The sequence below is a fragment of the Urocampus carinirostris genome, chromosome 2 (genome assembly GCF_059441175.1).
Source record: "Urocampus carinirostris isolate Australia breed hairy pipefish chromosome 2, RoL_Ucar_1.0, whole genome shotgun sequence".
Taxonomy (NCBI): Eukaryota; Metazoa; Chordata; class Actinopteri; order Syngnathiformes; family Syngnathidae; genus Urocampus; species Urocampus carinirostris.
The window spans coordinates 29,150,471-29,177,517 of NC_142350.1; the positions used below are offsets into that span (position 1 = coordinate 29,150,471).

Sequence of the window (27,047 nt, forward strand, 5' to 3'; positions counted from 1 at the left end):
AGCTTGTACCGGAGTGCATGCGCAGCTCGTCCATACATTTTTATACTAAAGTCCATCCAGCCATTATCCACACCGCTTATCCTCAGTAGGGTTGCGGGAGTGTTGGAGTCTATTCCAGCTATAGTCAGGCAGCAGGGAGGGGACACTCTGAACTGGTTGCCAGCCAGTTGCAGGGCATATACTAAAGTCCTTTGATTTATTTAAAGCATATATTACGTTGTGGTAGAACTGTAAGCTACAAATATCTGTAGGGACCTAAAAGAGACTTGTTTGTGATATGAGAAGTAAGCTAATGTTTGAGGAAAAAAATTATTCTTGAGACAATATTGTTTGCCACTAACTATTAACAGTACTTTCAAAAATGATTGAAAAAAGAATGTAAACTGCTTGCAGCATGAACTCAATAATACTTTTATATTACATAATCGCTTACTACGTTTTTTATCCTGAAGATGCCAAAGAGGAACAACAAGTTGAATGGCCTTGTCACCTCTCACAGGCATTCATTTTTGGAGGGCTGGTGGCTTAACCAAAATGAACCCAACCACAGTCTCTAAACTCAAAACCTCTTGTTCAGCTCAAATGAGACTACCTCGGTCACTACTGGAGTTAATCATTTATATTTGCAGGACATCATTTGGAGTCACATCTCCTCACATATGACATCACTTCTACTGAAAGTTTTAGACACTGTTTAAGCTAGTTGCATCTGTGTGTCTGAAGTCAGATTTTATGTATGACAAATCACAGAATTAGCATTATCGGTAGCAGTAGTGGTAACAAAAAGACACAATTAGGCTAGTGGTTTTGTAATGCCACTACTAAAGGCATGGGACAAAATATCTATTTTAAAAGCTCATCAGTTCAAAATACTTCAGTTTTAAACGACCAATACAAATAACCCTATTTAAAAAACTAAGCTTATTTTTTCATAGAAAACGTGTTTGAAAACCTTTCAGCAATTTTTTGTTTTGCAGTACTTTTGAAGATGAGCTTTAAAGTTAAAAACATAATACATTCTCAAAAAAAAGACTTTAAAATCTGTTCTCTAACTTTAATTTTTACTTACAAAATATGTCCGTAGCATAATCAACATTCAAGAGACGGTTTTTGTATGAACATTTTTAAATATAAGTCCAGCTATGTTACAAAACAGATCATGATAAATGGCTAGCTAAATAATTAATTCATAGCACGCTGGGTTTTCTATCTGTTTCGTCTGTGAACACTACCAACATGAAATACATTTTATTATCGTATGTACCACACCACAGCCAATTAAGTTTTTCTGGTAGGTCTCGGGAACCTTTATAGTAGTAACAGTTTTCCAGTTTTAAGGAACTACACGCTCTGCTTCTAAACAGACTTAGCATTAGCAATAACTACTCAAAACAAAACTGAGTAGAAAGTGGATGACACTATGTCTTGGCAGCAGAATTACAACTCACAAGGCAGATATCCAAAACAACACTCATCATTCAAACCAAACAGCCTTACGAAAGAAAAACAGCAGTGTGACACCATATCAAAAGGACTTGTGTCCTTGTTTGCGCTGTTCACTCAGCTTGTGTGCGAGATTTCCACATGCAACTGCTTGCAAGGAGGCAAGCAACAAAAATTCCTTTCCAGCCCTTAGCCCCTCTCTACCTGTATTGCATGGAGCACCCTCACAACAGCCTATATAGTCCTTCCTGAGCCATCATGCCACCCACATACCTCGAGTGGAGCAGCCTAGAAAATCCCAAAAGTGCATTTTGGCTGTCTTTGGGCAGAAGACTGCACCTCTGCTCCAGGCTTGCATGTAATCCCCTTCTCCTTCCTTTTCCACTTCCTAGTTGTTAGGTATGTCGTCATATAGTAGAGGGGAGAAAACCCGCCCCTGATTGCTTCAAATTCACACATCCAACGAGTGTCATAACAGGAGCTTCCCTCTCGTCGAATTGTTTATTTTTCAATGGTGCAGCGGCGCTTCCCACTTGCTTTCAATTTCATCCACACTCCCCTGTCCCTCATTTTATTTCCCCCTGTCAGATACCGGACAGGTGTGACTATGGATCCAACATTGTCAGTGCCACTTGCTTCATTACTGTCCGTTTTAGTGACAAATGAGTCAGAGCATTGTGCAAAAAGACTGAAGGTGGCAAAATAGAAATATTAAGCTTTGAAAATTGTCTAGTCATTGTTATACAAATTGCTGTGTTTATTCGTGTGTAACTTGCACTCGTGTATAGCGTCCCTCCCTAAGTTTTTTATTCAAAATCAGTAAAGAGATCCGCAGGTTCTCCTTTCGGGCCCCGGTGCTGTGGGATGCTCTTCCCCCTGAGATTTGATCTGCAACCTCAGTGGAAATGTTTAAATTTTAGCTTAAAACACACTTCTTTTCTATAGCATATGAATAACCTATATTTTATGTGGACAATATATGTGTATTATTTGTTATCCCAACATCTGTTGCAGTCTGGTCATCCTGGAAGGGGGATTAGCTCATGTGCGGTCCCTTCTCAAGGTTTCTTCATTTTCCTCATGTTGAGGTTTTTGAGTTTTTCCTTGCCCTCATGTAGGCTTTAGATCAGGGGATGGTGTGATAATAGTCTTTGGTTTGCAATAATCTGTGGTCTGTGCCGCCCTTTGAGACTCCTTGTGATCAAGGGCTATACAAAAAAACACATGACTCAAGAATTTTGCTTTACTTTTCCTCGGCTCCAACTAATCATTGTGAGTGACAATATTAAATTCATTAAGTATTTGTTTAATGTTCTTCCAATTCATTCAGTTGCTTCCCTTGTCGTCATTTTTTGCTTTCAGTTATATATTTCAGGACGACTTTTGGTTTTCTTCATTCGTCTCTGGTACTATGAGTAAATATAGTGTGATAATGAGATCAATTCTAATGGATTTTTGTGCGTCATTTATAACACTTGTGCAATAGTGGTTAAGATTTGGGGCTTTCACCGCCGCAACCAGGATTCAATTTCCGTTGCATCTAATGTTTTTCGATTGTGGCCAGCGACCTTTTTCTACTGATATACTACTGTAAAACTTTGAGTTATTTATAGGTAAAAAAGAAAAGAAAAACAACCGTTATACATTCATAAATACGGTACGTTTTTAATCTAAAAGTCAACCCAAAGGATTTCCCAAACCCAAACGAACAGTCATGTGTTAGAATAATATTGCATATTTAGAAAATGAGCTAAGGAGCGAATTAGCGTATTTTCCACACTATAAGGCGCACATAAAATCTGATTTTTTTTTTAAAAAGCTGACTATGCGCCTTATAATCCGGTGCGCCTTATATATGGATCCATATTGAATTACAAGGTCTCGCAATTTACGGTAAGCAGCCACCGACTCCATTTTTCGCGTAGAAGAAGTGCGCTGTGCATACTGGGAAAAATTAAACAACGATTCTGTTTTATTTGTGCGTTTGTATAAAGACCCTGAAATGGCTCCTATTAAGAGACACGCTTACAACGCAGAGTTTAAACTCAAGGCGATCAGTCACGCAGTAGAACACGAGAATAGAGCAGCAGCGAGTGAGTTTAACATTAATGAATCGAACACGAGAGTGGCTCGAGCCGGCAGAACTCGCTAACTGAACAATGGTTCCATGGGTGAATTATGTAAAACCCACTACAACGTTTTACATTTTAGAGTTATTATGTTATTGTTTTACTGTTATTGTTTTGCACTTGTTGTTTTTGCACATTACGAGTGTCACAATATTGCGATTGCACTAACATTTAATTTACCATCACAGTATCAGAAGTTTTTTTGCGTGTTGACTAAATGGAGGAAAAGTAAAATGTTATGCCTTGCTGTTGTTGAAAGATGTGTCACGAAAATGCTTTACCTCAGAGAAAATAATAAAACGGCTGTTTATTCATTTTGGGAGTGAATGGAGTTGTGGAAAGCTTGTTTGTTATCTATTAATAAAGTTTGACTGACCTATCTGACTGTTTTGTTGACATTCCTTTTAGCGGGGCACCATCTAACGGTTGCATAACGTAACTACATCCTCTACTGTAGCCTAGTCAAGTCACATTTATTCATGACGCCCTTAATCAAAAAATGTCTCGAAGGACTGCACAGGATTACAGTTACAAAATTGCACAATTACCTGATCTTAACCAGCTCAGTAGCCTAGATGGTAAGGCGCCCGCTTTGAGACTGGGAGGTCGGTGGTTCGCGCCCCGGCCGAGTCATTCCTAAGACTTAAAAAGTGGTCGGCGGCGCCCTCTGTTGGCTGCGGCTGCATCGGCTCGCTACAACGGGTCAGGTGCAATCGACATTTCGTTCTGTGTACATTGTTGGCTGCGGCTGCATCGGCTCGCTACAACGGGTCAGGTGCAATCGACATTTCGTTCTGTGTACATTGTTACACAGAATGACAATACAAGGAAATTATTATTATTATTATTATTAAACCAGCATGCACTTATAGCGCCTCATAAAGGTGGTGCGCCTTATGTATGGAAAAAGTTTAAAAATATATCATTCATTGAAGGTGCGCCTTATAACACGGTGCGCCTTATAGTGCGGAAAACACGGCAATTTGTTTGTTTTTATTTATTTATTCTGGTAAGTTTTGAGTTTAGATGACACTCAAAATAAGGAGAGAAGACATCAACAGATTTTAAACTTGCAAGGAGAACAGGGGAGCCCAAACATCCGATAAGAAATTCCAACCTGTTCAAAGGAACGCCACTGAACCTTTTGTTTTTATCAAATCTCCTAGGTTACAAAACAGATCTGCCCTAAAGGGAGTTAAAATCAAATAACAGGAACTTGGCAGGCCAATAGAGACAATGATGTACACAGTTCATAATAGTAAAAAACAACAAATCCCAGTAAGCAATAATAGACAAAATAATGAACTGGCAATCTCATTTGCAGGTTTCCAATACCAAAGAAAGGAATAAACTTATCACCTTCCCCAATACCAATGTCATCACGAGGCTCCATTTCTCAAAATGGCAAAACCCATAACACAATATACAATCGCATTTAACATTAAGGAAACGGGTTTGTCCATATCCTGTCAGAAAATATGCAAATATTTGTGGGACATAGGTAACTTTCAATCCAAAGGTTTATGATTAATCAATTATTTAAATAACTGGTGATTAACCTGTTCTTTCCTTGATGATTAATCGCTTAATTGTTGCACTCACACATAAAACACAGTATTGTTGGGAAATCCGTTGGGTTGAGGTCCAATTTAAATCGAAACGACCAGCCATGGGTAAGCAACCAATTTGCAGGAGAAATTTAACAATAATTGCAAATGTTTTAAAATATAAGTAGAGGCATGAATCCCAGCACTGACAAAATAAACCTAACACACTTATGTAACCAAAGGATACTTTTGAAACATGAGTGAGGGCATGTTGCTGGTGATTCACTCGGTCAAAATAAAAGCTGACATGTCTAGAAATAGTGATGAGTGAGGCTGGAATGCCAACAATAGCCTCAGTTGTATATTTGGATGAACATATGATTTTAATGAATGTGTGCTGTGTGTTATTATATAATCATGTGAGTTTCAGGGGAATTGAGTCCTAGCGGCTGATCTGGAGCATGTTGAACAGAGGTTAAGAATCTTTTTGACTGAAAGGAAACATTTTTAATTTTTTATTTTGGAGTAAGTACCGGCAGCACGGCGGCGCAGTGGTTAGCATGTGTGCGGCACAGTTCTGAGGTTATGAGATCAAACCTTCCTGTGTGGAGTTTGCATGTTCTCCCCGTGCTTGCGTAGGTTTCCTCCCACATTCCAAAAGCATGCATGTCAGGTTAATTAGCCGGTTGGAATTGTCCCTAGGTGTAAATGAGCAAGTGAGTTGTCTGTCTCTGTTCCCTGCGACTGGCTGGCAACCAGTTTAGGGTGTCCCCTGCCCAATGCCCGAAGGTATCTGAGATAGGCTCCAGCACCCCCGCGACCCTACTGAGGATAAGCGGTGCAGATAATGGATGGATGAAGTAAGAACCACACCTTGCGTTTCAAAACAAAAGTATACAAAGCCATCAAACTTGATCTCCAGACAAAAGCTAATATGTCATTGCGTTTTATTCAACTGTGTGTCGTGATGATTTTAGGAAATATAAAAAATCATAACTATTCCAGAACTTTTGTCCCACAGCAACAAATATCCCACTTAAGCTGCGTCAGCCTACTGGAGTTAAGATCATTGAGGTTCAATTTGACCATCATTTTTGCTCTAAGTAATGGTTGAAAAATCAAAGTAATGGGTTGTTGAGATATTCAAGTAAATTGAATTTTTAACTGACATGATGTTTGAGTGGTTGATTTAATAATTACAACCTGGATTAACATACGCCTTGTGACTGACCGGTTCAGGGTGTCTCCTGCCCACTGCGGGGGCTCCGGCACCCCCGCGACCCTACTGAGGATAAGCGGTGCAGATAATGGACGGATGGATGGATGGATGGATTTATTAACATAGCAACAACAAAGTAATAACATAAGTTATTATTTTAGAAATGTGTATCAAAATGGTATCCCTTCAAACCAGTAAAAAAAAGTAGCGCTCAACCTCAAAAAGGTTGCGTGCCCCAGCACTATACAATACAGTGATCAAGTCTATTGGTTTAATACTACGCAGTGTCCCTTTAAAATGTTTAAATCAATCCGGCTCTCAGGTAGTAGCCTAATTGTTATTGGGCCCTTCCATATGTTTGACTTTGACACCCCTGATCTACAAGTTTCTTAACCTATTGAGCTGTCCAAAGTAATGATTTGTGTCAAAGGAGAACAAATGTTAACATAAGGAGTCAGTAGTGAACAGTGTTGTGATTTCCCAAACAACCAGAGACACCAAGCACCTGAAGATGGTTAAGGAAGACCTATTATTTTCCCTTTGTCTAAAAGAATATCAATTGTTTTAATACTGTTTAGCAATAGGGATAACTGACTTTAACACAAGTCAGGTTTTAAAAATAGTTGTAAAAAACACAAATCATTCCAAGTGTTCACCTTTGCACTTAAGTTACCAGAAAGCCCAGGATGGGTGGTTTCGGCCACTGCACCGCTCACAACTATCTGATAGGAATACAAATGACCACGATATCTAGGGTGTATGATATTTCGAAATTACCTTAAAATAATTCGTAATAACACAAACCCCATGCAGCATCCAACCCATTGTCTGACTGTTAGCCCTTTAATGCTAAGATAGCCCAGCTAACGGTGGTGCTATTCCCAACCATTCCGCTCCCAAGACGGATCGATACTCACCGTCTTGAAGGCTCCCGGAGCTAGGCCGCACCTATATCCAGTCCCCGGTGTTCTTTCCCACTCGGTCAGCGGGGTTTTTGCACATTATTCCCGTTTGTAATAAATCCGACTTTTGGAGAGTGTGTCTCCCTGCTGCGGGCTCCTTCTCCCAGTCTTAGAGTTCTCAACAGCGCCGTGCTCGGCTGTCGGTGTCACTGACGCTGAAGCGTGCGGTCGCCGTCAGTTAGCAAGAGCGAGGTTCTGTTCATTTTTGCTGCATCTGGAGCACCAACATGGCTGCGGCTTGTCACGACGGCTGGAGGGGTCTTGGAAGGGCAACATAGCCAACTGGGGCCCCAATATTAATTCAAATTTCATGCAACAAATTAAACGAAAGTTCATCGAGAAATAACCAAGATTATTGTTCTATCCACCAAAGGATTGTATTATTTTATTCAACATTTAATTTCTAAGAACACAGACCACATTCGAATGTTCCCTTCCCAAGAATACTGTACAACATGGGCGTAACTGGCCCGTTTTGGGGGGTGCTGAAACACACCCAAATTCAATTCAAAACTATTTTCCTTCCTCGAATACAAACCTCAGCAATACCTGAGTGTAGCTCCTTTGCTGTTAGACAGGGGAAAGAAAAGCTACTGGACTTGTTCTAGGTTTGAGGAGTGGTAATATTTATTTTGTTAAATATGTTTAATTTCAGGCAGCATGGCAGGGCATTGGTTAGCGCGTGTGCGGCACAGTTCTGAGGTCATGAGATCGAACCTTCTGTGTGGAGTTTGCATGCTCTCCCTGTGGGTTGCGTAGGTTTCCTCCAGGCACTTCGGTTTCCTCCCACATTCCAAAAACATGCATGCCCGGCCAATTGGCCGGTCCAAATTGTCCCTAGGTGTGAATAAGCGAGTGACCTGTCTGTCCCTGTGTGCCCTGCGATTGGCTGGCAACCAGTTGAAGGTGTGCCCCTATTTTTAGTGGCAAAATTTACGTTTATCTGCACTGATAGGGTTTAGAATTAAAAATCTATCTATTTTGTGTCAGAATACGTTACACAGTAATAGACTTTGCATTTCAATGACAGTTCAAATGAATGACAAGAAAGTTCATTAAATGAGCAAAGAAAACTCAATTCCAATGTCTTCCAGTACAGGGGACCCCAATTGCATGGGTGGGGAAGCACCTTTTCCATTACTGGCTTTATCTAGTGTTAAAACTGAGAAGTGCAACAGAGTTGAGCTCAAGCGTCATGTGCGGGCCATACTCAACTATATTTTCACAATTTGCTGCGGGCCGCAGTTGGCCCGCGGGCTGTAGCTTGGACACCCCTGCCTTAACCACTTGGGTCGTAGGAGCACAAGTTGTTGTGGTGTGCCCTAGGTAAGTACAGCCTGGTCTCACCCATCCCTCTCCAAGTCAACCAATGTTTCCTCTAGGGGTTTTTCGCATTCAAGACTGGGTGGAAGAGGAATAGGCACTACTAGACTCTACTTGCCCAAGACACACCACAGGAAATGGTGCCCCTGTGACCCTAGTGGTTAAGGGGCTCCACCCAAAACACACACCTACACAAAGGACAGGATAGGGTGAGTAAGATAAAAAAATACTAGATAAAACCTAAAAAAAAAAGAGTGAAACAAGACAAACATGTGAACAATGCGGCATCAGAAATACTTCACTGCCTCGAAATGGTTCAGTCCATTTCAGGGGTCGGAAACCTTTTCGACTCAAAAGACCCACAAAAGCAAAAAATCTTTTGATTTTGATTTTTTTATTCTTTGAGAGAGCCACACCATATATTTTGGGTCAAATTTAAACTAAACCGCCAAACCTGCTCTCCAGACAAAACCTAATTCTTCAGCACATCTTATATCATAGATTAAATCTATGAGTAATAATAGTAATAATAATGCTAGAGCCTGTGTCACATATCAATATAATTGAACCACTTAAAATGGGTCTCCCTTCAGCAGTTACTTAAGAGTGTTGAGGCTTATTTTTTCCTTAATAATGGTTTCAAAACCAGGTGCAAAAAAAATTATTTTGTAAAAATGTTCCAAAACACTGCAAACGAGGATACCAACGTATTTACCTATAGTGCAGGCAGGGAGTAAGAGTGTGTATGCCCTTGTGAGTAACTCTGCCCATTCCTACGGCTCACCCAGTCAAATTGCTCTGGTTGCTTTACTAAGCTTGAGGGTTGGAGTTTGTTCTTTGGCCTTTCATCATAAAGTGTATTAACAGTAAACATGAGTTTCCATGTAAGGAATTATTTAGCGATTGACATCTAAAAGAAGATCTGTTGGTGTGTCACCTTGACTGTAAATTGTATTTAAAAGTATGTCCTGTGTATACTGGACTGACTCCTTTTTTGCATCAATAGTGTTTCGGCTTCGCATGTGCAGGAAAAATCGCTAAGCCATGACCACCATGATTACAGTATCCATCTATCACACACGGAGAAAATAGGGCGGCCAAAACAACACCCAGCGACTCTTATTCTGGATATCATTTCTTTCTTAATATGCAAACTTATTTCAAAAGACAGTAGACAAGGGTCTCGGTTATTGTAAACAGAGTTATACTCATTGCATCAAGGTGTCCAAAGACGCTATTGACCTAGTTAGAGTGGATGCAAAATGTTGGCGATCCATGAAGAAGTCTAAATCCACGTACCAATTACACATGGAAATATATTCAGATTTGCGAGAGAGATAATGGTATATAAAGGATATAAAAATGGAAAAGATTTACTTTCATCATAAAACGCTACCTTTGATTGTTTTTGATCTTGTCATATGCTAACAAGGGCACAGTGACAATACTCAAAGAATGTGCAGGTAAAGCAGCAGCAGTAACAAAAGGTTTTGAATTGATACATATTTTTATGATACTCAATTCTTATCTTCTTGGTGGTGAACAGCTTGTGTTTGAGAAAACCGAGGTAGATTTTTTAGTGATGATTTTAATATTAATTAATTAATTGTTTTAATGGCTGAAGGATGTTTGTATGTGGTTGTTGGTGGAAAGATAGAGAGATGAGACACTCTGGATGCTTAGTACCCCCAAAGCTCTGAACCTTAAAACGCTCCTACTGTACATTATGCATTCTAATAATATCCAGTGCTAGGACTAATGCACTCCTTTGTGATGTATTACTGGAAGGGCAGGGAGCAAAATACCAACCATTGCTCGATGGGGCAAACACACGCACAGAATTTACGGTAAATGTTTGATGAATATGGTTTGTTTTTTAGAAAACTTCTTGGACAGTACCCAGGAACGCAAAAGGAGATCTTTAAGTGGTTTGAAGACCAGAAAAAAAATGGGCATGCAGAGTCTTGGCGGAGTGTTTGTTTGCAGGCTCTCAAGATTGCACAAACCAAGAAACATGAAGGGTCCACAACTTCCACAGGTTGGTCCACCTGTTTCCTTTATAACTTGTATTATGTGGCTATTTTAAAGAAGTATTAGGGGATTGGCTTCTATTCAATTATATACGGTAATTTGTAACTAGTTGTTGGTCTTCGTAATCTTGGAGGGTACCTGGGTTACCCTTCAAATGAAGTAACAAGTACATTAACAGTAACTACTGTTTTTCTGTAACACGCCCAAAACAGCTAATATTATTAAATTGTACGGGAGCATACTAATCTCAACACAGCATTTTGTGTTTTTAGATAAAAAATTAAAGGGACAGCTTGTCATTTTTGACCATTAGATGTCACCCGGGCCTCACGGCGGATGAGTGGTTAGCGCGTCCGCGGCACAGATCTGAGGTCATGGGATCAAATCCAGCTACCAGGCTTCCTGTGCCGAGTTTGCATGTTCTCCCCATGCTTGCGTGGGTTTCCTCCAGGCACTCTGGTTTCCTCCCATATTCCTAAAACATGCATGTCAGGTTAATTGGCCAGTCCCGAAGGTGTGAATCAGCGAGTGAATTGTGTGTCTCCCTGTGCCCTGCAACTGGCTGGCAACCAGTTCAGGGTGTCCCCTGCCCACTGCCCGAAGATAGCTGCGATGGGCTCCAACCCCCCTGCGACCCTACTGAGAATAAGTGGTTGCAGATAATGGATGGATAGATGTCGCTTTATTGGGTTATTTTAGAAAATCACCTTTTGAAGGTTGCCAAATTTTAATCAACACGTTTCTGTTACGGAAATTGAGTTTTAAACAAAAGATATACCTTATAATCAGCAATTTTCACATACATTTAATAAAGTATCGTTCAATTATCTGGTGATGATTTAACTGAGCAATGTGCACGTTGTGTGCCATTGAGGTCTAAAAAACATCTGCCTGAGCTACTTCTAATTAATTTCAAATTACAAATGCAACCCACTCTAAGATATTACTATGCGTCTGAAGATGGTATGCAGTATTCACAGGCCCATAGCATGCCACGGCGGATGTTTCATGTTTAAATACATTTTTAAGCGAGTCCTTCCATAAATAATTAATTGGAGCACCATAATGCAGAGTGTTAGGGTAATCCAGCTGCACATAATCTGACGTTTTGTGTTTCAATTTGTGTCATCCATTTTCTTTTACTGCTCAAAAAAAAGGAAAAAAAAAAAAAACACACACCCCAACACCATTTAACAGTCAATGTATTCGAATTGTATTACAAAAATCTTTTGCACGCAAGGCTCCTTTGATTTATGCAATACTCTTATCTACCCACACGAAAACTATGCTAAGCAAAACATATTTCATCTTGTTTTATGTGTTTGCATATTAAAATATCCTTGATGCTGTCTTGTGATTATGAACTTTCAATAATGTATTCAAATTTGGGGAAAAACAACAAGATTAGGCTATGTGTTGTAGCTGATCAAATCTGGAGATCAGTTTGAATTAGATATAATTCTAAACTATTTTATTTAATGAAGACCATCTGTGAAAGGGTAGAGTTTAAGATAAACCGATAAACCGTATTAAAAACACGGCGTTGCCAGCCAGATGGACGAATTACGTAGCTCAATTTTAAAACGGTGAGCGTCCTCTTGCGACCAAAGTAAATAACACAGCTATGTCAGCGTTCATTTGAGGAACACACTTTATTTTGTACATTTCAACACAATATATTGGTTTGCACTCATAGATTTACAATCACAAGCATTCAAAATTAGTTCTACATAATCTGGTCATACTTCCTCTTGACAAAAACAAACTTTTTTACAACCATAGTTTTCTGCTATAAGAAAAGAACGTTTATTTTAAGTAACCCCTTCTTTTTTAAAAGTATATACAAGTCTGTGTTTTCACTCCGTGTAACACTTAACATTCCATCGAGAAAATCAATTAATTGACTTTTTATTCTCATTTGCTGAAAATTAGTATTTAAAGTGATTTACATTTGTATGTTAATGTTAGACTGAGTGGCATAAAATCACTGAATCCTACCCAGTGATATCATCTCGTTTCATTAGTAATCGATAACACTCTTGATAACATTCATTACGAAGAAAAAAGTACATGAATAATATTTTGATAATAGCCATTTGATATGTTCAGCTGATTTTGAAAATAAGACTAATATCGTGTGTAATAGCCACATTCAACTATGACTGTCTGTGACCTTGATGTGGAATTGCAGAGACAGGCAAGAGCACACTTTGTGGATAAGTGCATCTTGTGCTCTAGCATGCCACTTCATGCGTAGACTTTGAAATGTTGCGGTTCATGTTGTTAGAGATGCTCTCCATGGAGACGTCAGTATGGGAGCGTCCTCGCTTTTCATATGCGCGGCCCCGAGAGTTCTCCAGGGATGACACGCTGGAGTTAGAGGTGGTCCTTGACCGAAGTCTGGTCATACTGGCACTGGATACTATAGAGAGTAGAATTTGTTGTACTCAACGAGGATCTCAAGAGTCTATCAATATACAACTCAGAAAAGGGGATCTATGCACTCTGGACACAAGTTACATTTTTGTGACTTACAGTATCCAAGGCCTTGGATGAAATATTTGAAGGCTTCGATCACTTTGGCTGGCTGTTGGTAAATACAATATTGATGAATCTCATATTTGTTGGATATGAATCCATATGTGTATGCAGATTTATCGTGATAGACTGTCATACCTGAGCCACTTGAGGAAGTCCTCCACAGTCTGCCATCTGGGTGAGAAAAAAAAGAGGTTTCTCAGGTCACATTAAAATACCCGAAACAAGAATAGATAACCATAGAAAAGGCAATTTGTGGTTACCTTAAGCAGTGTGGTCTTTGTTGGGTTAAGCTTAGAGTTGCAGTCAACCACAACCTCCACAAATGGAGAGTTGTCGCCAACAAGCAGCAGTGTGGAGCATCTGTGTTTTAAATTAAAAGAGGAGAAAGGGTTTACAGAATGTTGATTAGTGTCTGGCTTTTCTGCAAGAATATTTCATGATGCTTATACACTAAATATATATTTTTTTTCTTCTTGGGGACCTTACATGCTGCCTTTCTTTTCATAGTTTGCAGGCTTTTTTTCTGTTTTGACAAAACTTTGCTTTAGTGAACAAGCAAGGTTGAATTGAGGATGAGTTTAGTATAAAAAATAAATGTGTGATTCAAACAGAATCTTAATGAAATAACAAAATTTTAAAAATCATACTTTTATATCACTTCAAATCATTTTGAAGACAACAGATCAAATTAGAATTTACTCCTTCCAACTGAAAACCTTCAAAAAAACGGCATATAAAACGGTGTATGAGTGGTTGGCATGTCCGCGGCACAGTTCTGAGATCATGGGATCAAATCCGGCAACCGGCCTTCCTGTGCAGAGTTTGCATGTTCTGCAAATCCTTGCGTGGGTTTCCTCCCACATTCCAAAAACATGCATTTTAAGGTTAATTGGCTGGTCCAAATTTTCCCGAGGGTGTGAATGGGTGAGTGAGCTGCTTGTCTCTGTGTGTCATGAAACTGGCTGGCAACCAGTTCAGGGTGTACCCTGCCCACTGCTGGAAAACAGCTGGGATGGGCTCCAGCACCCCTGCGACCCTACTGAGAATAAGTGGTGCAGATAATGGATGGATGGACTTCAGATTATGCATTACATCTCAGAGGCCAGTGGTGTGCACAGATAGATACTATTTGGTGCTAGGGATCATGTCTGATCTGCCCATTTAAAAAAAGTGTCCTCTTAAAATCTTGAACATATTTGTGTGAAAGTTTACTAAAGTCAACGCAATGCTGCCTCATTAACGATCAATCGGAACGCTAACTTTCAGTCACTGTTCTAAAGCATTATGATGCCATGGAAGCACTTGAAATATGCTAACTTTGGCTTGAAATACAATAACTAGTCTACATTGACTGAGTGTTCTTTTATTAATTTATCATTATTAAATTATTGCAAAAGTGATTAAAAGAGCCTTATATGATTTTTGTCTTTATACCCTGCAGAGAAGTCTTATATTATGACACTATATTATAATCAATTGTGTTAATATTGGATCTGAAAAGTCATCCGTTGAGGTGAACCGAGGCAAAAAATAGTTAAATCAAGCAGACACTCTAAGGACTATTGCAGTGTTATTACCAAATGCAAATTATTTTGATGCCATGTCAGTCTACATTATAATGCGTTCGGATGAATGTCTTGAATTTCATCAGAAATATGTCTTGATTTTTTTTTGCACAGACTACATTTAAAAAAAAATATTTTTCATTTTTTATTTTTAAAAAATGTGCACAATCAACTTTTCTTTAGTATATCTGCAAAGAAAAAAACATGAGGGAGACGTGCTTTTCCAGGGATAAGTAAAATTTGTAATGTTCAACACAGTACCATACTGTTGTAACTACAGTATACCCATTTCAGGTGAGAGCAATTTTTGTTAAAAGCACAATGCGTGTGACCAAGAATTTTGGTATCCTAGACAGTGATTAATGACATTTGATCTGTTGTAACCTGATGTGCAAAATGAAAAAAAAACTTGATTAAAGAATTTTTAAAATGAATGCCAAATTGCATTCAACATATGTGCAGCTATTTTTTTTCTTTTTAAATTTTCATTATTACTTTTTTTTTTAATTCTCCTTTTATCTGTTGTCATGACTTTGAATTGGTGCTGTTCCGAGACCATGTGTATATATATATATATATATATATATATATATATATATATATATATATATATATATATAATCTTGTTATAATTTTTTGGGGGGGGAGATTTCCTGGGACATGTACCGATGCCAGTATTGGTTTTAAAGCAGCGCTACTCTGGATATTTGTAATGTGCAGTTACACACTTGTTTTGTCTGTTTTAAATATTCCTTAAAATCAATAAAAATGTTTGAATAACACGTGCATTTTCAATTTTTGTTTTTAGATGTGTAGGCTATTCGATGTATATGCGTAAGCTCCCTTTAATTCCCACTGAGTAGTTTTCGCCCAAAATGCCTGTGCATGGACACGTAGACAGATATTTCTTACTTGAGGGTCCTGACGTTGACATTTCCACCAGGCACAGGCCTCTCCACCTCAAGAGCATTTCGGCTGTTGTATGCACGGAAGAACTGGCCCATGTTGTACTGGTTCATGGTTGTGTTGATGTGGTGGCGATAAGTAGCTATGAGATCCTGGTTAGTCTGGATCTCCTCCTAAAAGTCCATTCGGAGGGACCATGGATTCAGTATCTCATCATTTGCCAATGATTATGTCGTCATGGCAACTTACCTTTCCAAACAGGTGTGTAATAATTGTGTCAGAGAGCGTGTGGGTCCATTCAGTAATCTGTAGCGTAGAGGAATGGAGGAAAAACAATCAAGCAATCAAACAGTTGATGCCAGGCTTTTATTAGAGTAATTAGTGGACGTGACGCATTCAGGGCTGACCTTGTTTGCAACGGTATCTATTAATCCTTCAGCATTAGGGTTGATGTTGATTAGAACCAAGCCATCCACCAGGTCAGGGTGATTGAGCTATAAACACATGCAGAAGAGGGGATGCCATTAGCCCTTTCATTTTCATAGGAAAAGAAATCTATCATAAGACATTTTTCTGTAACACAATTTGTACTGGTAAACACATTTCCTTAGTGCAATTAAGTTAACTTTCAGGTGTACTGAAATTAGTGATGGCTATTGATTACACTACACCATTAGACCTCAATTAGGGGTACTAGTACCCTTAGAGCTTCATAAAAGAATATCTAGGTGTCAATGAAAAAATACAGGATTGGTTCAAATGTAACTATGCCCCATGCAAACAAACTAAAAACAAGCAGACACATAAATAAATGAGAACATAGGAAAACAAAGAAAAAATAACAACTGAAAAGTCCATGATTTCAGTTATTTTTCCACGTTACAACAATTATGTTATTTTTATAGCGAATCTTTCTCTCTAGTCAAATAAAATACTATTATAAATACTATAAGTACTATATTTTATATTTTACAAGTAAATGTGTATATATATATATATATATATATATATATATATATATATATATATATATATATACTGAGAAAACTAGTTGCTGAAGAAAGTGCATTTACTACACTCCCTCATTGCAAATATTTTTCTTTTCAACATTTGTTTTTCAAAATGGGAGAAAAAGTCTAAGCGTTGACTTACTGCAAAATTTGCCAAAATGCAGGCACCAGCTCCAACTCCCAGTCCGATCACACTGTGAAACCTGTGAATCACATTCAAAATAAGGCTCAGCTTTGTGGTATTAGTAGGAGATTATATTGGTAAAACTTGAGGATTAACAGGTCTGTCTCACCCGAAGTGTTTAAGCACAGCAGGCAGAGCTTCAGACAGCTGCTCTAGGCTCGGATAGGAATACCTTCATGTTGAGAAGGCAACAATTAATAGGGATACGGTTCAACATTTTAAACACCAACAGGGATAAAGTTGTGAATACACAAGGCAACTCACGATGAAGGGAATGTTTTGGCTGCTTCGTGCTGTCCTGGAGCTTCAACATGACAAACCGCAAAATGACGGAGGATCTCTTGCATGTCCTCATGCAGAAACAGAGTCTCAAAGCATGACTTGTCTGTAGAAAGTGAAAAAAATACACACGTTATACACTCAGCTTTTTTCTATATATTACGAAAGGGGAAGGGAGATTTCTTATGTGTAAGATTGTTATGTGAGACTAAAGTCTAAAGCAATGTTTGTTTAAACATATATATTTTTTTTTAGTCTTTTTTTTATACTTAAAGTTGTCATGGTTTGGTGGCTGCACTCCCTCTCCTTCTCTTAAACAGGTGTTTAGTCCCCCTCATAATTCCTCTCCGTAGGTGATTCCAATCAGACAATTTGACAAGTCTACCATAAATACTCCAGGCTCCTACTTTAAGCTGCTGATTGTTTTGATTCCTGAAGATATTCACCCGCCCAGACTACAAGCTTCTCCTCCCCCGAGTTCCTTTTCCGTGCCTCCTGGTTTCAAGCTCAACCACTCCAAGACCTGCCACTCCAACCACCTTTTATAAAGTTATTCCCAAATCTCCCTTCCAAAATTTCAAGCTTCTCCTCCAAGAGCTCCTTCTTCAATTCCCTCTTTATCACAGGATCTTTAACTCCAGCGATCTCTTCAAAGGAACTCCCAGATGTCCCTTTCAAGATTTTCACCAGCCAAGACTCCTTCTCAAGTTTCTCCCTCAGCAAGTCCGGTCCCAGACTCCCTTCTTCCTAATAAGTCTTTTTGTTGTTGTTGAAAAAAATGCCCCCCCCCGTTTAGGTTTGATCATGCCCCTTGTATTATTGTCTCCTTGTTGTCCTGCATTTGGGTTTGTCCAACACCTCGTGACAAAAGTTCCCTCGGGACAAGTAATAATGTGCTTAATTTGCCCAGATGCTGCTAACGAATTTAAGTTACTTTTGAGATTTGTAGAGCAATGCTGTGTGAGAATCTGCCAGACCCACACATACTTATGGCGTAGTTATTTATTGATTAATATTACATTACGATTAAGTTCTATATCAGTAGGAACACAGTTCCCTAATGATACTTGATAAGTTTATTCTGTATGGTTCTGTTTTTAATACTGGACAACTACAAAATTACAAGGGATGTAATTTCATTTGTTAATTTAACTATTATTCCTCGCTGTTGTTCGTAATTTTGATTATCAAGCAATATTGTAATTGTCACTACAGTATTGGCCAATAATGTTGCTGTTCTTTGATATCCACACCCTTTAAGGTAGATCTACTTTTTGTAATCTAGGATATTTGATAACAAGAAAGGGCTCAGGAGAGGATCTGTAGAAAAGATTTGGAATTTTGCATTGTGTTGTTTTTTTTCTTCATCCTCTCCCAATCTCCTTGCAAGTTAAACAATCTTTGTCTTCTCTCGCTATTTCAGTGTCTACTAAACTGTAAACTCATCACTACTATTGATTTTATGTAAGGTGTTCCAGGTGTACTTACGGTTCAATCCAACATCATGATACGTCAGAATGACAGGGCGATTTGCTCTGGGCGTCCCAGTCATGATGCAGTGGACCTTTCCATACTGTGTGTCAACATGCTCCTCCTAAAAAATAAAGAAATCAAATTTGTAAAACCATCGACATGTGTGGAGCAATTGTTTTGTTGAAAACAACTAACTTCAAACATGATTATACAAGACAGATCCAAAATCATTTTGAAAACTTAAGAATCAAACCAAACAACTAACTCCCATGCCGTAATACTCACATTGATGTGAGGCTCGAAGACAGAGTCCGACTCATTCTCTTCCAGAACCATGGCTTCCAAGTACAGTGCACAAAAGGCAGAAATTACAAGATAAGATGCTGAGCTGTAAGTTTCTTTTCAAAGCAATACAGCAGCAAGATTATTCAGCAAGCAGTGTAGGATGTGTGACAGACCACTTGCTTGAGCTGCTTTATATACCCTCAAGCTCTGATCTGCTGCTAAAGCTTGAAGTGCAACCTGTTTCACATGTGGCCAACTGGCCTCGGATTTAATCTGACCTTAGGCTGTCTCAGTCCCACTGATCCCGCACGTGATTTCTGTCAAGAATTAAACAAGCACTAAAAGTTCTGTAGGCTTTGAAAAGCTTTTATGTTGAGGTTCAGTCTCAAGATGCATCTAATGGTTTTGAGATAAACAGCAATTGCACAGTTAAGCCTGTAAACACGGAACAGTGCATATTCAATAGGAATTAGATATATTTTTCACAAATGTTTTTAATTGCCGTGTTTGGATTAAAATCTTGGAAATTCTTATAACCTTAACTACAATGGGGTGTTATTTTATATTGTGATTTTTTACAAATTAGTTTCCCAGGACTATTCTTAGTACATGCATTCTGTAAATAGACAGCACAACAAACAAGATGCATACGTCACCCACTCAGGTAGCAGGACATTTTCCTAATCTCAGTGTGCCATCTGTCTGCACAACTTGGCCCCCTTGTACTTGACACTTGGCTAATCTAGTGCATGTCAATAAATAATCAGCACTTAATTGTTTTTTTCTCTTCTGTTGATTTTGTTTGCGTACAAGCCTTGTTGCCCGCAAATTTAATTGAACATGAATTCATTATACATACGTGTAGTGTATCAAGTCAAATGATGTGTACTCTAACCTAAAAAAGTAAGATGTAATAAGGTTGGCATATAGCCCTGATTGGTGAAAATTTTAGGAAAAATGCTGTACTTGTCTGAATTTGCAAAACTGTATTAAATTCCAAGGGATTAGCAGAATTTGCCATATACGTTGCAATTTGATACATTAGGAATTCCTAGCAGGTTTGATATACACTTTGCCGCCAAATCTAGAAAGAAGAACATGGAGTTGGGCTTTTCTAGCGAATGTTTAGACCTAAATAACATTTTGAAATGCGCTCACCTGTGTGATGTTGGATGCTGGTTTTACAAAATATCCATTCTTTCCACGGCCATCCAAAAAAAGACAAGAAATTATGATTAAAGACATTGAGTGGCTGATGGGTTAGCGCGTCCATCTCACAGTTCAAAGGTTTTGGGTTATGTTCCAGCTTACTGGCTTCCCTGTGCTGGCTTTGCAGGTTCACCTCGTTCCGGCGTAGGTTTTCTTCAGGAACTCTTGTTTCTTCCCTTGTTCCAAATACATGCATATCAGGTTCATTGGTAACTCCAAGTTGTCCCTAGGTATGGATGGGTTTGTAAATTGGTTGTATGTCTATGTGTGCCCTGTGATAGGAAAAATATTTTTCTATTCCCCCAGGCTGTGTTTCCTTCAGACTCAGGTCGTCAGATAGATTTGGAAATAAATAAATACATTAACAAAAAACAAATAAAAATACATAAATGAATAAATGGCACGGCGGCACAGTGGTTAGCGCTTGTGCAGCACAGTTCATGTCTTGGGAACATGTTGTGGGTTCAAATCCAGCTCCAGACTTTCTATGCGGAGTTTGTACTCCGGTTTCCTCCCACGTTCCAAAAACATGCATTTCAGGTGAATTGGCCGGTCCAAATTGTCCCTAGGTGTGAATGAGCGAATGAGTTGTCTGTCCAAGTGTGCCCTGTGATTGGCTGGCAACCAGTCCAGGGTGTCCCCTGCTCACTGCCTGTAGATGGCTGGAATTTTATATTAATGTATTAAATGTTTAACTCGCCATGTGGGCCTTGTCAAATATCATTTTTCAGCTCAAGTGGCAAATGAATGGTTGACTGTCAATTCCCCTTGAGCCTTAGTTTGGGCATCCCTATTCTAGAAAAAAATTGTATGGAAAGCTGAAGTCCTGCAGAAATCCGAGTTTACCACGGTTAAAATTTGATCAACTGTATAGTACACCAAAACAGGTATGGCATATGATTTCAGTGACACATGTTGGATTGGATTGTGGGGATTTTGTTTTCGTCCCTGAACAATAGCAACGAGAAACAAATATTTCTGTTGGATAAAACGGAGTGCTTATACAAGAATGCAAAACCAACTGGCATACATTTTTTGGTGAAGTTGACGGACTAATTATAGGCGCAGAAAACCAAGGGTGTGAATATATAAAAGCGCCCTCAGTCAACTTCGTGTTTGTAGTTTGGAGGATATATTGCGTTCTACACAATATAGGCAGCAGCAGCTGGTTGAACGGAAACAAAGCAGACCATTTCCGTCTTTAAGATTAATTTTCAATTGCAAGAACTGTGCTGCTAATGCAGGTAATCCTTTTAGTCATGGCTGAAAGCGGAGGAGAGCAGATGGGTTGCATTCAGCTTCACGTCAGTGTGAAGTCTGTCTAGCGTCGTTGGAATCCTAATGAAACCATGACCCGCTGGCCTAATTCAGCACCGACTGCTGTCCCACATTTTTGGGTACTTTGATCAGTCAGTGGGTGTTTTGCTCAACAACTATTTTGATTGAAAGTTGGCATCATTACAAAACAACCTTTACCTGTTTCACCAAAGTAGGCCTTGCTGAATTAGTTTACCTTGTCATGAATGACATTGTGATGATTCTCTTTTTGTTCTTGTCTAGTGAGACACACCTTGAACTGTTCAACAGATGATTGTAGTGCAACTGTTAAAACACACATTTACCAAAATAGTATACATACTTGGGATTCTCGAGCAAATATCTTGGAATATCCTTAAAAGAATGAGAAATGTTTGTAAAAAATTGGAGTGGGGCTGTGGCTCGTGGGGGCAGTGCGAGGAATCAAACAGACTGAACCATTTTAATGCAGTTGATTATTTCCGATGCTGCGTTTTTCCCATTTTTTTTTACTTTTTAAAAGATTGTATCTAGTGTTTTTCGTCATATTTAATCATTTTCTGTCCTTTATCAAGGAAAAGAGAGTTTTAAAAATGCACTCATTTTGGGGGGTGCTTGGGTTAAATTTGGGGGTGCTTGAACACCCCCAAAAACGGGCAGGTTAGGCCCTTGCTTAAAAGTTTATTCCACAGGTGAAAACAGTACACTGCCATGTCAATTACCTGTGTGATCCACAAGATGGAGATTTGAGCTGGAGTGGTGCTGCTTTGGAACAGCCTGCTCTAAAATCCTATACTGTAAGCAATAACCTAACTTCAAATAATTGAGTCTCATATTCTTTATGTACTATTCTGACAAAACTGTTTAGTCATTCAATCCCACATCTACAAAATATTGGGGGTGGTGCAGTACTTTAAGGCATACTATGAATCCTTCTTGAAATTAGAGTCGCACACACACTAATTAAAAGAGAAAAATAATGTTGCTGTAATCATGCGAGAAAATGTTTTGAGAATTATTAATTGGAATTGAACATACATACAAGCAGCAGAATCATTACTTTTTAATTCAGACAAGAACAAATATAATTGAAGGTAGCAAAATGATTACAAATGGGTGTCTTCTTACTTATTTCTAAAACCGAAATCAATATACAGTATAATAATAATAATGCCCTCCCCTAATTTGTAATTTAAAAAATGTCTAATAAGGTAAATAATCTATCGTAATATTACTTATTTAAGTATTAGTTTTCCTTTATTGCACTAGAAAAATGCTTCTTTTGGGGTGTCTATGTTCAGTCAAAAGTTACACTAAATTCTATTGCAGCTAGTTTTGGCATGGTGTGACACTGCTTGAGAACTTAAAGGTCCCATTGAGCAAGGCACTGACAGTCCATGTACCCCAGGGGCATAGGTTTGTGTGCAACATCAGTCTAAATTCATGCTTGTAGAGGAAATTTGTTCAACTAAAAAAAGAACATTTTGAAATTTAATCTGGAAGGGCAAGATATCAACATTAACATTTTTATTTTCAGGTACAGTGAACCCTTATGACTGAGGTTACATTGCAATGCATTTGAAATTTTTCTCATTTATATATCTCGTTATAGTTTCATCAAATCGTTTCTGAAAAGTCACGATTAAAGCATATTAATATATTAGGTGCTCTTTTAGGCACTTAATTTGATTTTTGATTTTGTAGTATGACGGCAGTTGTATTTTTTAGTATTTTTGTAGAATTTCTGTCGTTGGATTCTTGTAGTATTTGTCTAGTATTACTGTTGTTATATTTTTAGTATAATTTTAGAATTTTGCTGTAGTATTTTCGGTAGCATTTCCATATTATTGGTTTTGTATTATTACTGTACTTTTATTTTTTTAGTATATTTGTAGTATTTCTGTGGTCAGATTTTTGTGGAAATTCTGTAGTAATCCTGTAGTTTTATTTTTTGTTGTATCGTAATATGTTTGTATTTATATTTTGTAATATTTCCATAGTAGTACTTTTGTAGTTCTCCCGTACTATGTCCATAGTCATATTTTGGTAGTATATGTTAGAAATTTTGTACTATATCTCCAGTATTTTTTGTTGTATTACTGTAGTTGTATTTTGTGGTATGTTTCCGCAGTTGGATTTTTGCAGTATTCCTGGAGTTTTAGTTGTGCAATATTTCTGCAGTAGTAGTTTTATATTTTGGTATTACTGTAGTAGTTCAGAATGAAAGCAAAATAACCAAGTTTTGTAGTCATTTTGTTGTATTTTGGTCGTATTTTTGTAGGAGTACTAATGTTGTAGACACACAAAGGGACAACGGGACAAAGTTGGCACAAAAGACACGTTTTTATTAGTAGCACTTTATTTACCATTGTCATGATATTTTGACCAGTTCTTATTTGGCAGGCCGAATGAAAAAGCTCAGTGGGTTGCTTATGGCCCGCGGGCCATAATTTGCTCACACAATGGATGACAAAAATCTGTCAAGTAGCGAGGCCGTGAAAAGTGAACCATGATGTAGTGAGGGATTACTGTATTCACTATAGATTCACTTCTGGAACAGATATAAAAGTTAGAAAACTGTACCCTTTGTAATATCTAAAATAGCAGGTCAGAAGGCACTTTTATTAGATTTCATCCCTTATGGGCTATAATCTCACTTCTAGTTTATTTTTATGGAATTTTTCATCTGCAAATACATCCAAGCATGTCTTTATGGCCCAAGGGGAACATTATTACTTGAACAGAAACAAAAACTCAACCCTCAACTCTTTCGACAAAGTTAGAAACAACATCCCAAAGGACTTGATAAGGCAAGTTATGATTTAGGGGCAATACAATGTGTCATACCATTCATGACAGATTTATCGATGTGCTGTAGATAATTTTGTCTGTATACTTTACAATTAACTATCTTTTTCAAGGCAGAGATTTGGAAAGCTTGATTTGAAAGATTTCTAAAGTGTGACCCAAAAGTGGGTTGCGGGCCTACGCCTTGGCAAAATACTGAAAGATGAAAAAAATGGAGGTTCAATTACATGCCTTAACAGTAGACAGCAATAATGCCATGCTCAATCTCTTCCTGTATTTGAAAGGGACCCCAGCTTACTTTATTGTCATTTTGTTGGTTTTATTTCCTTTTTCTGACCATAGGAATGGGTCCCAAGAAAGTCAGTGAAAAAGGGAAGGAAAAGTGGAAAACAGTGACAACAATGATCGAGAGGGAAACAATTGCGAAAAAGGGAAATTGGTGTATGAGTGTCTGCCATTGAAGCACTGCTGGGAGGTACAGTAAACAGTTTAAAAATGTTATTTTTTTAGCTTTTTACCAGTATATCAATCTTCTTTAACTACATAATTAAATAAATATTGTTGTTACGGAAGATGCTTTATTACTATTTTGATTTTCTTTTACCATGTGGCTATTTTAAGCAGTTTTAGGGGGTTGCTATACGACGAAGGCTTAAATGTGGCTACATACAGTACTTGGATTCGTTTTGGTTTTGCTGGTCACTTTTAAAAAGTTGAATATATTCCAATACCTCTGTTTTAAACTGCACAATCATTCCCTTGGATTAATTTAGGAAGTGGATTTCAGACCATTTTGAAGACTTTAAAGGGAATTTTTTTTCTTGACGTGGTTTTGGTTTGCTAGACGTTATGTTTTATTGAATTTTTAAAATTGAATACATTTGAGAAGTGGGACTTTTATTCTTGATTTGGGTTGTGGCTTGTAATTAGGGTGGGAGAGTGGCTCCTGGAGTCAAACCAGTTGAGAACTGCGGTTTTGGAGTGAGTTTTGTGGGGAATGCAATCCACGTATCCTTTCTCTGCTTGTGTCAACATGTACTTTCTTTGTCACGCTGACAATAGGCTCCCATGTTGAGTACTTAACATGCAGGTGAAGTCCCAATCTCCGACTCTCAGCTTTCAAAACATTCTAAATATAACATGGCAGCTGCTGCTTCTCACTACATGCTTGACTGTGTATGTGTTTTCCTGTAACTCTGTGTGTATTGGATCATGCTATTTATGTTTCTACATGCATGGGTCCAAGTTTTATGAGTACTATAATGTGAGAGTATGCGTGTGTGCTCACGTCCTTATACATAAGCCGCCTAAATCCCCCCCGGCACTTTCCATGATTCCTTTTATAGTATGAGAGCTGTTTTTGAGTGGTGGTATTGTCAGTTCCTGGAAAAAATAATTTTATTTACCTTACTGTTCTTTGCTGGAGAAGTAAATACAACGTTTTTACAACTTGGAATATGGCATCAGGGGAGTGGCTTTGCAATGGATTCAAAGTTATTTGATGGGGAGGAAGCAATTTGTAAAAATGGGAGAGTTGTCATCTGAATACTTGGACATATGTTGTGGAGTACCACAGGGTTCTATCCTGGGACCAAAGTTATTTAATTTATATATTAACGATATTTTTAATGTTTCAAAACTATTTAAAATAGTAATAATTGTAGACGACACTAACATTTTCTATTCAAATGATAACTATATTGATTTGGTAACCTGTATTAATCGTGAACCAATTAACCTAAAAGTATGGATGGATATAAATAAATTATCTTTAAATTTAAATAAAACCAAAGTAGTATTCTTTGGTAATCGTAAGGCAACTCAAGATTTAGAAGTAAAAATTAATGGTGTTGCAATAGACATTGTATCAGAAATTAAGTTTTTAGGGGTCATAATAGACAATAAATTAAGTTGGAAAACACACATCAGACACATACAAACTAAGGTATCTAAAGTTCTTTACGTTCTCTATTAATAAAGCCAAATTTCTTTTAAATAATAATGCATTGTATTTATTATATTGTTCTCTAGTTCTGCCATATTTAACATATTGTGCAGAAGTCTGGGGCAATAATTACAAAAGTTCACTACAGCCCTTTTTATCCTTCAAAAACGTGCAATAAGAACCATACACAGGGTAGGATATCGGGATCATACCAATATTTTATTCATGCAGTCCCAATTATTAAAATTGGATGATTTGATAAAACTTTTCACTTCACAACTGTTATTTAAGGTCAACAAAAACATAGTGCCAGAAAACATAGAAAAATTATTCACTCGGAAAGAGGGAAATTATAACTTGAGGGGCTGTAGTAAATTCAAAATCCCAAAGGTGAGAACAACCAGGAAAAGTATGTGTGTGTCTGTGTGTGGAGTCAAACTTTGGAATAATTTACAAGATGAGATCAAACAATGTCCAACTATTCATGTGTTCAAATTTAAATACAAAAAAGCATTGCTGGCGAAATACAGGGATGAAGAAAATGGCATATGAGGGAGATTGGAAATACTGGTGTTAAAACTATGGTGAACTTGTTGTTATTGTTGCTACTATTATATATTATATTATATTATATATATAATATAACTGTTATTATAAATATTATGTTTATTTTTATTGTTGTTATTATCATTGGTGCCGCAGTGACATTTGGTAACTAGGCGAATTATGACGTTGAGGCATGGGTATTGCGGAGATTAGTGTATAAAATCTGTGATTATTGTAATTATTATAATTATTGGTATCTGACCTATGTAATAAGTATATCCATGAGATTTTGTTGTATTAGACATAAGAGGAAAGGAGGATTTGTAAAATGTATTTAATAAGGAAG

The 27,047-nt window shown here is 37.9% G+C and overlaps 2 protein-coding genes across 2 annotated transcripts in view; both read right to left on the reverse strand.

Annotated features, from left to right (window-relative positions):
* LOC148371605 (focal adhesion kinase 1-like) overlaps positions 1–7,532 on the reverse strand; it is a 58,379-nt gene extending 50,847 nt beyond the window's left edge. Inside the window, exon 1 of the mRNA XM_088326152.1 lies at positions 7,256–7,532. The gene's annotated coding sequence lies outside the window, so the exon portion shown is untranslated. The remainder of the gene's footprint in view (positions 1–7,255) is intronic.
* Positions 7,533–12,287: 4,755 nt separating this feature from the next.
* Positions 12,288–19,116, reverse strand: LOC148371606 (protein NDRG1-like). Its single transcript, XM_088326156.1, has 12 exons — positions 18,898–19,116; positions 18,628–18,733; positions 17,125–17,245; positions 16,970–17,032; positions 16,819–16,879; positions 16,074–16,160; positions 15,916–15,972; positions 15,673–15,839; positions 13,456–13,555; positions 13,331–13,366; positions 13,190–13,241; positions 12,288–13,076 (listed from the first exon to the last, which is right to left on the reverse strand). Exons 1-12 carry the CDS (start codon positions 18,946–18,948, stop codon positions 12,889–12,891), a joined length of 1,089 nt encoding a protein of 362 aa, XP_088182282.1. The 5' UTR covers positions 18,949–19,116; the 3' UTR covers positions 12,288–12,888.
* Positions 19,117–27,047: the final 7,931 nt, after the last annotated feature.

Coding starts and splice junctions, on each gene's coding strand:
- LOC148371606 (XM_088326156.1), bottom strand. CDS start 18,948: ATGGTTCTGGAAGAGAATGAGTCGGACTCTGTCTTCGAGCCTCACATC. Junction 17,033..17,124: donor GCCAAAACATTCCCTTCATC/GTGAGTTGCCTT, acceptor CTCAACATGAAG/GTATTCCTATCCGAGCCTAG. Junction 16,880..16,969: donor GCTGTGCTTAAACACTTCGG/GTGAGACAGACC, acceptor TGTGATTCACAG/GTTTCACAGTGTGATCGGAC.